This window comes from Oryx dammah, unplaced genomic scaffold, assembly GCF_014754425.2.
Source record: "Oryx dammah isolate SB20612 unplaced genomic scaffold, SCBI_Odam_1.1 HiC_scaffold_22, whole genome shotgun sequence".
In the NCBI taxonomy this organism is placed as follows: domain Eukaryota; kingdom Metazoa; phylum Chordata; class Mammalia; order Artiodactyla; family Bovidae; genus Oryx; species Oryx dammah.
Window position 1 is genome coordinate 28509379 of NW_024070206.1, and position 12187 is coordinate 28521565.

At 44.8% G+C, this 12187-nt stretch overlaps 1 protein-coding gene across 4 annotated transcripts in view; it reads right to left on the minus strand.

The window, feature by feature from the left end:
* Positions 1-12187, minus strand: part of TMEM241 (transmembrane protein 241) — a 115154-nt gene that overhangs the window by 46111 nt on the left and 56856 nt on the right. For all 4 annotated transcript variants that reach the window (XR_005725227.1, XM_040264725.1, XM_040264724.1 and 1 more), the window contains exons 10-12: positions 11562-11597; positions 8027-8061; positions 1801-1870 (exon numbers count right to left, since the gene is read on the minus strand). Coding sequence is in view for 3 of the 4 variants with exons in the window: in XM_040264725.1 (XP_040120659.1) it covers positions 1801-1870; positions 8027-8061; positions 11562-11597 (141 nt within the window). In the remaining variant the exon portion in view is untranslated. The remainder of the gene's footprint in view (positions 1-1800; positions 1871-8026; positions 8062-11561; positions 11598-12187) is intronic.

The following is a 12187-nucleotide window of genomic DNA, read 5'->3' on the forward strand; positions in this document are numbered from 1 at the left end:
CAAAGAGACAGGAACTGAGAAGATGAATTCTGTCAGTGCTTTCCTGAAACTTCTCTGAAGATGATTTTTTTTTTAAATCATCCTGAGCCTCAAATGCAGAAAAGTGTTAGCACTCAGCCATGTCCAACTCTTTTGCAACCCCATGGACTGTAGCCCACAAGGTACCTCTGTCCATGGGATTCTCCAGTCAAGAATACTAGAGTGGGTAGCCATGCCCTTTTCAAGGGGATCTTCCCCATCCAGGGATTGAACCTGGGTCTCCTGAAACTCCTGCATTGCAGGTAGATTCTTTACCATCTGAGCCACCAGGGAAGCCCCAAATGCAGGAACATACCCTATAATATTGAGTCTGTGTGTGTGCTAACACACCCCCATCAGAAACAGCACCTAGCCTGCATATCAGCTTTTTGACTCTGTGAAGAATCACTGCTTCACAAGGCACAACCTCTTCTGTGTGGGAACAAGTAGTCTGGCTTTCAAGCAGCAATTGCTCCTGGTCTGTTGACATTCTATTTACAGATAATAATAATGCCCACCATTGCTGGGCTGGGCAAGATGCTTAGAACTTTATGTACCTTATTTAATATACACAGTCATCCTGTATTGGTTTGATCTTTTCATTTTACAGATGAGAAAACTAAACTAAGGTTTGAGAGAACTAGGATAACTTGCCCAAAGACACAAAGGAGCAAACAGCAAAGCTGGAATTCAACCCTAGTCTTTAAATATATCAGAATCCATGTTTTTGAGACTTCCCTGGTGGTCCAGAGGCAGACTCTGCACTTCCAATGCAGGCAACCTGGCTTTGATCCCTGGTCAGGGAACTAGATCCCACATGCTGCAACTAAGACCTGGAGCTGCCAAATAAATACATAAGAATGTTTAAAAAAATAATGATAAAAAAAATTATCCATCCTTTGAGATTATCCACAGAAGCCTTTCCATTTCTCAGCACAAGAAAGTCAAGTGAAGTGGGGCTCATGCAGGAAAGAGGGTGGGTAGGATGGGATGAATTTCTGTTTATCTTTGACGCTCAGACATTCAGTCATGTCCAACTCTTTGCAACCCCATGGACAGTAGCCAGCCCCGTTCTTCGGTCCATGGGATTCTTTAGGCCAGAATACTGGAGTGGGTTGCCATGCCCTCCTCCAAGAGATCTTCTCGATCCAGGGATTGAACCCATGTCTCCTGAATTTCCTGCACTGGCAGGTGAATTCTTTATCAGTAGCACCATAAATGTATCCATCTAATTGGTCCACATCTCTGATCCTTCCCAAAGCCAAATATTAGGGATCACCTTGTGGTCTAGATAGCTCCTAGCTGTTGGTTTCAAAATCTGTCTCTCAGAGTCTTAGGGTTCAGTCAAGGCTTTTTGGAGGTCTCTCCTTGGAAACAAGAGAGAAGTCAAGGCAGAAGCTGACAAGGTGTGAATCTGCACCCGAATCTCGCCTTGAACTGAATCAGTTTCATCATTTTTACATGCTGAAGTTCTGTTTAAGAACTGCTCGTGGGAGAGAAAAAAAGTGGGAGAGTTTGCTCACTCCTGCAGTTCTGAAAACCACTGCTCTGGCCAAGAAAATTATTCAGGACAGGGGACCTCGCAGGTCCCAGGCCAGCTCTGAGCATCCAAGAATGTCCTTTAACAGCCCTCTGATGGCTGACGGGGGAACCTTCCTCATTGGCACTGGGCAATTTCTTCTTCTGCACATTCAGGCAGTGAGCCTGGGCTTCACAAAGACACGGGTGGTAGTATAAAACATAGAGATCCACAGTGTGAGGGGCTTTACGAGCTGGGATTACCTGGCACAGCAGCTGCTGTGGAATCTGTAGAAATACAGGAACGGAAAGTCCAGGACGCTGAAGAGATCACCTGGTGGAAACAGCAAGAGTTGACACACAAGGCCTGAAAGCCCCCTGCCCCCAGCTGCCCAGAAATGCACTATATCAGTGAATTCACTCCAGCATTTGAGGGTCTCTATGTCATCAGCACTGTCTTAATATATGAATAGGAGTATGATGTGCTGTGCTAAGTCGCTTTAGTCGCATCTGACTCTTTGCGACCCCATGGACTGTAGCCCACCAGGCTCCTCTGTCCATGGGATTCAGGCAAGAATACTGGAGTGGGTTGCCATGCCCTCCCTCAGGGGATCTTCCCAACCCAGGCATCGAACCTGCGTCTCTTGCATCTCTTGCACTGGCAGGCAGGTTCTTTACCACTAGAGCCACCTGGGAAGCCCAAGCATGACGACAGTTATCACCCATTTAGTGAGAGCCTGCCCTGAGCAGGACTCTGTGCTGAAAGCTTTCCGTACATTGTGTTTTTCAATCCTTGTAACAATCTGTGAGGCTTTCTTATCCCCATTTCAACTGGAGCTCAGAGAAGTGAAGTGTCTGAGATTGCACAACTCTTGAACTCTGGAGCCAGACCATGGACCCTGGTCACTCCAAACACTAAGACCTTTACTCTTCACCAGGCAGCCACCTCTGCCTCAGCCAAAGTATAGGACAAAAAGAATTTTTTTTTTTTTAAGATTTTTCTATTATTTTTTTTTCTTATATCTAAAAAAGGATCATGAGTGCATGCCTCTGACATCTTCTCTCATTTTTGTGTTTTAATTACCACACAAAGAGAGCAGGGGCCAACGGCCATGCATACTCATTTTAGTTTAAGGTCCAAAGGGTACATTTATTTCTAGTGAAGTAAGTTCATTCTTTTAGTTCCACTTGGTGCAAGAGGAAAATCACACATATTGGCTGCTTCCCTCTCTGGAATTTGAACTTGGTCACAAACAAGAAGTCAGGAGATTAAAAAAGCAGAAAGCCTTCCAAAAATGTCCAGAGAAAAGGAATTAAGCATTTCCACGGCAGAGAGCCTAATCCTTCCAAATCTCGGATTTCTGAGATTCTGGAGGCGCCAGGCCTTCAAGACCCCCAGGCCTGGGTCTGTCTCTCAGTTCTGGATGGTCTGGAGCCAGAAAGCCTGATTTTCCTGAGTATTCACAGCACGGTAGGAGCAGTGGAACATTCTTCATCACTTTTTCTTTTTTTAATTTTTTAATTAGAGGATAAATGCTTTACAACTGCTGTATTGGTTTCTGCCATACACCAACATGAATCAGCCATAGGTATACACATGTCCCCTCCCTCCTGAACCTCCTCCTACCTCCCACCCCATCCCACCTCTCTAGTTTGTCACAGAACACCAGATTTGAGTTCCCAGTGAATTTCCACTGGCTGGTACTAATGAAACTATTTGCAAGACAGCAGTGGAGAGGCAGACATATAGAACAGACTTGTAGACAATGGGCGGGCGAAAGAGAGGGTGGGATGAATTGAGAGAGTAGCATTGAGACATATACATTACCATATGTAAAATTAGACCACTAAGCTTATTAGCCAAGAGTTTCAGAACAAAAGACACAGTGCATGCTACACTTCCTCAGCCTTAGATAATCTCAAATGGTCCCTTCGCTATTCATCTGAAACTATCACAAGATCGTTAATTGGCTATACCCCAATACAAAATGATTTTGGTGTTAAAAAAATTAAATTAAAAAAAATGATCTCAAGTGATTCCACCATCAATTGGGAAAGGAAGGTGTGAATTCCATTTCTCTGGAGGGTTGCTTTTTTTCTACCGTAACTATCATGATTTTGTTTGGTTTGGTTGGTGCATATGTTCCTGCGTTTAAAGTGAGAGGGTCTTCAAGATCTGGTTTTCTTGCAGCCCAGCAAAAGGCTGAGTTTTGTTTCTCTTTATATTTGGCCCCACTGAACACCTCTGTCGTCTACTCTAGACTTATTTGCGTGGAGGGACTTTGTAACCAACATCAGGCCCAGACGTGTAAAGTGCAGGAAGAGCTCCACTGCTTCTGAAGGCCCTTTTCTTCCAGAAGCGACAGCCAGGGTAGCCTTGAGCATCCGGATCCTAGCGGGTGGCCCCAAGCCCCTGCCGGGAGGGTGGAAGGATGTTCTCCAAGGCTTTGTTCTGTCTCTTTGGCAGCTGTTGGTTCCTGGCTTTTTCCCAACCTCCCTTTCAGAGTGAGGGAGACTGCAGTGCAAGTCAGTGTGGTCAGGAGGACTAGGCCGAGAGGAATACATTAGACACACGCCTGATATTTCTTTGGGTGCTACCGCCTCACTCAGGGGAGGTGAACTGGGCTCCTGGTGCCCAGAACAGGGAGATGGGGGCAAGGGGTGGTCTTGATGGCCCAGCCCAAGCTGTGGAGAGATCTGAAGGGCAGTGGAGTGGTCATGAGTAGATAGGGAGGGAGGAAGATAAAGCAAAAAAAAAATCACCATCCCAAGGAATTGACCAGTTACATAATAATCCTCACCCAAATCCTAAAAAATTGATCGCATAAATTACTGAGAGCAAGAGAGAGCATAGCTGGCTCTTCTCGTTGAGCCATTTCTAAAACCTCCACACATTTGTCAGGTAGTTGATCCCATGACGGTCTCTTCTAGAACCATCCCGTTCTTGACAGCAACGATTCTGTGATTATTCATCACTTGTATCCATTGTGTTAGGGCCATCTCTGACAAATAACAAGAGCTAGTGAACCAAGAGTACCCGGGAGACCTCAACACCTCCTGCTTTCCCTACAGAGAATGTTCCAAACACCTTCCACTTGGCTCTGCTGGTTTTCAATCTGAAGTTTTATGTTAGTCGCTCAGTTATGTCCAACTCTTTGTGACCCCATGGACTGTAGCCCACCAGGCTCCTCTATCCCTGGGATTCTTCAAGAAAGAATACTGGAGTGGGTTGCCATTTCCTTCTCCAGGGGATCTCCCCGATCCAGGGATGAAATCTGGGCATCCTGCACTGCAAGCAGATTCTTTATGGTCTGAGCCACCAGGGAAGCCCAGTCAATCTCAAATCGACCCCCAATGCTTCTCCTCTGATGACTTTAGTTGGCCTCTTTTTTCACTTTAACAGAGAGGGTGTACACCAGCTTCTCAACTGTGCTACAAAATTAGCCCTGAAGATCTTGCAGTATGTGGCTGGCTGGACCCAACCACATAAGAACTAAACCCAGGAGCCTAAAAAAGGTATAAGGATGCTAAAAAGACAACATTCCTTCACAGCTAGTGCAGAACACCCACTTTAAGCACAAAGTAAGTGGTCCAAGCACTGTAAACTTATCTTGTGGCATCAACCCACTGCTTACACACCAAGGTCTGAGTTAAGCCTTCATCCTCATACTCCACGGTTAAAATTCTGCTGACTCTCTGAGGGAGTGAATCCCATCTCTCTGAAGATAATGGAGCATGAAACTGCTACAGTGCAAAGTGTGGCAACGATCTTATTACATCCAAGAACAATTGATATTTAAACAGCAGGAAAATTTCCTCTCACCACATTTCAGTCCTCAGAATCAGTGGGAAAGCAGAAGGTCAGTTCCAAGATGTAGTGAGTACTGTTGGCTTTATCTCAGTACTAGCAATAGACACCAGGTGACAAGGTCACTTCTGGTCAGATTCCTGCAAGTCCTCCTGCCCTTCTGGTTCTAGGAAATGTTCTCTCTTGAAAATGCCACCGCAGAGGGACCTCACACAAAGAGGAAATGCAAACTTTCAAACAGAGGGAGAATTTCTTTTCCCTACTCTTACCTAAAATAGTCCCAGGGGAAGCAAGGTTCCAAGATGCTTGGAGCTTCTGCATGAACTGTGACTTTGAAAAATTAGAAGGAGATGTAGACCCCACTCACCAAGAAGCAAACCAAATGCCTGAAAGGGGAGAAGCATCAGGGTCTGCACCCAGGACACAGAGAACTGCCTACCTGGTCCCTACCTACCACCCCATCTCAGTGCACCCCAAAGGTGTGTGGCTAAGCCACACCATTTGCATCACAGGAAAGCTTATCCTTCTAGCTACTCAGGAGTGAGTGAGAAGGGCAGCTCAGTCAAAAGCACTACTGACAGACCATCACCCACCTAGGAGAGCGGCTAACATAAGACAGAAAACACCAAAGGCTGGTGAAGACATGGAGGAACCGGAAGTCTCCTGCATTATTGTGCGTGCTTCCGTGTTAAGTCACTTCAGTCATGTCTGACTCTTTGCAACTCTATGGACTGTAGCCTGCTAGGCTCCTCTGTCCTAGGGATTCTCCAAGCAAGAATACCGGAGAGGGTTTCCACGCCCTCCTCCTGGGGATCTTCCCACCCCAGGGATCGAACCTGCATCTTTTATGTCTCCTGCACTGGCAGGCGGGTTCTTTACCACTAGCTGCTGGGTGGGAGGTAAAATGGTACAAATGTTTTAGAAAACTGGCACTTTATTTCAAGGGTAAATATATGACTACTCTAAGACCCAGAAATTCCACTCCTAGGTGTTCATCCAAGAGGGCTGAAAACGTAAGGCTACAGAAAGTCTTTTATGAGAATGTTGATGGCAACTATACCAGCCCTAATCTGGAACAATTCATGTGTGTATCATCAAGTGAATGGATAAACAAAAGGTTCATACACTGGCACACTCATCAGCAATAAAGGGAACAGACTAGTGAGACACACAACCACCTGGACGAACCTCAACACTCTGCTGAATGCAAGAGCCAGACACAAAAGAATCCCTCCTGTGTGTCGATTTGTATGAGACTCTAAAATAGACAGAACTTATGTATGGTAACAGAAATCAGATCAATAGGGGCTTCTGGTGGTTGGTAAGAAGGGAGTGACTATGAAGGGGCACGAGAAGACTTTCTGGAGTGACAGATGTTTTCTATATCTTGATAGAGGTGTGAGTTACATGGGTGTGTATCTTTGTAAAAACGGATCAAGCTGTACATTTAAGAATATGCATTTCCTTTGTGTAAATCATATTTCCATTTTAAAAGTTTTGAAAGTACTACCAAATAATGAAGACACAAGTGAAAAAAAGAGGTGAGACAAAACCAAAAAGGATAAAGCCCTGTTTTAAAATGTCAGAAATTAACAGAAGGTATTCCCTGGCAGTTCAGTGGTTAGGACTCAGCTTCTACTGCAAGGAGCACAGGTTCAATCCCTGGTTAGAGAACTAAGATCCCACAGGTGGTACAAAATGGCCAAAACAAAAAAAGAAGGAAATTAACAGAGCCTTAAAAAAAAAGAAAAAGACTGCACCCATGGGTCCTGACTCTTACTGTGTCTTAATTGGTGTAGATATAAGGAGTCTTGAAAGCACTCTGGAGGCCCACACCCAGTCTATGAGGTGGACATTTCACACGGAAAGTGTAATAAGCAAGCAAGAAAGAATGAAGTGTCCCTCTGTCTTAAAAATGGGCTAGACTACCCATAGGGCTAGGTCCTATGAGAAAGCTAACACACTGGCAGGAACCAGAGCTGCTCAATCAGGGCAGTACTTGGACACTTCTGGAGGAGAGGGAGTTTCCTCCCCTGTTTCAGTTGCTTACACTTTGTAATTAACCTTATGGTCCTATGAGAAAACATCACCAAGACCCATCAGAGGGTTTAGGTCAAGTGACCAGGCTTTATAAAACTGGGAAAAACTGATCTCCAAGGGATCTCCTAAGATTCTGAGCTTCTGTAATCTCGCACACCAAATTCCTACCTTAATATCTACCTGCCTTAATTATCTACTCTAACAAACCTGTGTGCTTTTTGAAGCAGGGGGCTGCTGTTTGAGCTGCACAAAGTTGTGCATTACACAACTTCATTCCAAACAACTGCACTGTTTATATAGACCAGTTTTATTTGTTACCAATTCACGTAAAAGTAGGAGGAAATGGCAATCCACCCCAGCATTCCTGCCTGAAGACTCTCATGGACAGAGGAGCCTGGTGGGGGATACAGTCCATGGGGTCGCAAAGTGTTGGACACCACTGAGTGATTGAGCACGTGCACACACGCGCATGGACAGTGAATTCCATGACGGAACATTAAGAGCAGTTTCAAGTATGGGGGCCATTCCTGACACCCTGGAAGGCAGCCACTTTCTCTTACAAAATTTCCCTCAGAGATACAAGCAGGGTCAGAGCACTAGGTCAGTGGGCAATGTAAGACAAACAAATAAACAAAATCTTACCTGTGGGGTGAGCTGCTAAAGCCAGGAGCACCGCACTGAAAAACAAACAGCAGACTGGTGAAGAAAGTTCGCCAGCACTGAGAAAACAACATCCATTCCACTTGGAAACAGTGAGATTTTCCTAAAAGCAAATTATCCGCACTCAGTGTTCTCATTCTGATGAAATCTAACTCATCAGGAAGAGTGTGAGAATCTCCTGAAATGTCTCAAGTTTTGGTAAAAGGGCTGGATCTCCTGTGATGATTCTGAGGGTCCACACTCTTCTCTGAGCATCAGCCATACCATGAATGATCACCATAGCCAGCTAATCTAAAGAGTGTCCTTGTCAGGGAAACAAAGCAGACTCTAAATTACAAAGAGGCTGCAGCCTAAAAGCTAGCTGTTCAATGTGAGCTAAATCTACTTGTGAGCTAAATCACAAAATTAACTACAGAAGGAGTGTTAGATTTCCAAGAAACTAATCCACAACATGATCCATGCCACCCACCCTTGCCTGAAAACTTCCTGGACCAATCTGTAGTTGATGCTATGAGGGACGAGGCAGGTCATACCTGTTTGGCTCTCTCCCATCTTCCTCTCTGGAAACCTGTCCCATCTCCCAGTGCCTGTCTACAAGCACTTTTGTGTGGCTCTAAGCCCACCTTCCATACCCTCTTCTATCAAAACTCATGCTACCAGGCAGCTGGTTTAGTTGGAGGTAGGAATAAAACCTTGTATTCAAATAGAAGAAAGAATGTTTGTTTGTTTGTTTTAATGTTGGATGGCCTCACTATGATTCTTAACCCTGCAGACACATCCGAATAGCCTAGTATCCTGGCTAGAATCTCTAAGGGAATAGTCTGGGCATCCATGGTTTTACTTTGTCACGGCTCCTGGAAGCTATAAAGTACCAGGGCTGAGAAGCACTGCCTCAGATCTGCAGTTGGTGACAATACAGCAAAGTAGAAGACGCCAGTTTTACAGGGAAACCAATGTGAGTTCATCAGCCCTGCCCTACCCTGCTCTTGAGTTACCTCCCAGCACCATTGCTGATTTTCTGACAGCTCCCAGAGGAGCAGCATTACAGAAAGAAGCGAGAAGAGAGGAGGGTCAGGACAAAGGCCATGGAGAATAGCCACATTCTGGCCATTCAGAAGTTGTAGGTTTGTAAGATAAGTGTTTACATGCAGCTGTAAAAAAACATACACACCACAAACAAGACGAGCTTTTCTATCCTTCACACAGGCTGTCTGCTTGCTGTCTCTTCTTTCTCCAGAAAGCACATACCCTCTACATACCCCATTATTCTAGCTCACTGGATCCTCTTCCACTTATAACTGCAGCAGCGGAAGTTATTGCTATTATGGTAGGATGTGAGGGACCCCTTTTCCATCCCAAAATATCTTCCAGGGCCTGGCATGGCATCCCAAATGCCATCATCAGGATCACCCTAAACGGTGACTCTAAAAGAAAAGACTAGGGGGTAAAAATAAATCATTAAATAAAAGAGTTGGTTCTCTAGTCATGTCTGAAAATTTGTAAATATAATGTCACGCCTTCCTAATTCCTACACTGTGATGGCCTTGGGAGCAAGAACCATATTTTATTCATCTTTGGCTCTCAAGGATTTAGCGGGGCCAGATGCATAGCAGGTTCTCTCTGTGTTTTCAAACCAGCAGAGAGATCAAACCAGCAGGCAGAGGTCCAGACAGATCTGAGCAACTGCAGATCTTTGGGTTTGGATGCTCAGGGCCTGTGGCAAATCGAATCTCAGCCCTGGTTCACCTTCTTCACTTGTACTGAAAAGAAGACTTAGAAACAGAATCAGCAGTCTGAGGCAGGAAGCCTTGAGCATCACGCTCCCCGGCAGTGAAACCCTCACACGGGGGAGAGGCAGAAGAACTAGCAGGTGGGGGTGGTCACAGTGGCTTGATTTTCCATCCCCTTAACCCTCTGCTGCTGCTTGAATTGGCTATAAGTTCGGGGGGTGAGGGGTGAAGAACTGTTTAAAGTGGTACGATGTCATGGAAACATTTCAAACACCAAGAGTCTTTCTGCATTTTCAGAAACGTCTCTTGAAAAGGCAGCTGGTGGGTCTGTAGGTGGAGAATACAGCTCGTGTTGAACATTTTAAGCTGAGTAACTTCCTCCAGAAATCCATGAGGCCAAAACTGATAGGGGCTTCCCTCACAGTTCACTTGGTAAAGAATCTGCCTCCAATGCAGGAGACCCGGGTTCAATTCCTGGGTTGGGAAGATCCTCTGGAGAAGGAAATAGCAACCCACTCCAGTATTCTTGCCTGGAGAATCCCATGGTCAGAGGAGCATAGTGGATTACAGTCCATGGGATTGCAAGAGCAGGACACAGTTTAGCCTAAACCACCAAATGCTGAAAGGCACCTCTGTGAACTCAGTCCTCCGGACAGAATGCTGTCGCATTAGGCAAACTTGAGCTTCGGACAGCAAACCTCGTTGTTTCTCAATTAGGTCCCACAGGGTGCCCTGGGGACTCTCAGGATTCAAGAATGCTCCCAGGCTATTCTATTGAGTGGCTAAGCCCTATTCTATGCCTGTTTTGGGGCAAAGGTACAAAAGAATCCACATATTCAATGCATGCGTATGTGCTAAGTCGCTTTAGTCATGTCCAACTCTTTGTGACCCTATGGACTGTAGCCGCCAGGCTCCTCTGTCCATGGGATTCTCCAGGCAAGAATACTGGAGTGGGTAGCCATGCCCTCCTCCAGGGGATCAACCCAGGGATTGAGCCCTGGTCTCCTACAGCTCTCCCAGTGCAGGTGGATTCTTCACCACTGAGCTAACGAGAAAGCCCATATGTTCAATATTACACTTGATTTATGACATTTAAGTGTTATCTATTCAATACTATTCAATGCCACACTTAAATGTCATAAACCAAGCCTCAAACTTCATCCTACCTTAACAAAAACACCTTCAAAACAACCTGGAACTCCAAATTAAAGCAGAATTCTCAGAGTCCCTAGAGCTTCAGGTCAGAAGGTGGTGGTGTGGGGAAGGTCTAGTCTCTGGCTCCCGACCCCCAAAGCACCCTCTTCTCTCCCCAACCAGGCTCCATCCTGCAACCAAAGGACCTCATACATGTGTGTTGTGTGTGGACATCTCAGCCTACAAGTCCATCCTCCACCCACAACCTTCCCACTAAAATCCTTTCCTTGGACATCCACTGGGTCTAGGAAAGAGTTAAGAAGACAGACTTTGGAATCTATCTGGGTAGGAAATTTCAGGGCCCAGTCTATAAGAAAAGGTGTGGGTTCTTACTAGCCTTACAGACTCCAAAAGCCCTAGGGAGAGGCATAGCCCTCTAAAGTTTGAGGCTGGTTGGAAGCCCTGCTTGTCTGGCCTGAGGGCAGGACTACTGTTTAGCTTCCTCAACTCTGATCATCTTACCAATTATTTAGGTTGCCTTCCTGGCAGGCACACTGGCTCAGATTTCCCCAATCAAGATATTATTGAAAATAAAAATCCATTATCTCTAGAAGAATATAAATTATTTTTTGAGATTTTAAATTATATTTTACCTGAATAGATAGTTTAAGTACTGCTGGTCAATGTCACTAAGGAATAAGAAAACAAAAGATAAAAGATGAAACAATAGATGTGTTTTACATATACAGAATAATAATTTTCCTCTATTAATAAATTATACCTATGTACAGTTACATTTATAAATTATCAAGAAACAATACAAAGAGTACTTCATTTCCTGGCTCATTTTTGAAAACCATTTCCTAAGTTAGTACCGTCACATGCATTTTCACTTTGATTATTTCCTTTGGGTACATCTGCAGTTTTAAAAGCTGTGTTGGGACTTCTGTGGTGGTCCAGTGGTTAAGACTCCACCCTTCCAATGCAGGGGGTGAGGGTTTGATCCTTTGTCAGGGAACTAAGATACCACATGCTACCAGGCTTGGCCAAAAAATAAAAAGAGTGTCAGCTCTCTCAGGCCATTGGACTGACTTCTAAGGCTACCATATTTGACAAGTAAAAATACAGCACACCCAAATAAATCTGAACTTCAGGTAAAGAATAATGCTTTAGTATAAATGTGTTCCAAATATTACATGAAACATACTTCAACTAAAAAAATTATTTGCTGAAATTCAAATTTACCTGGGTATCCTGTATATTATCTTAACAACTCTAC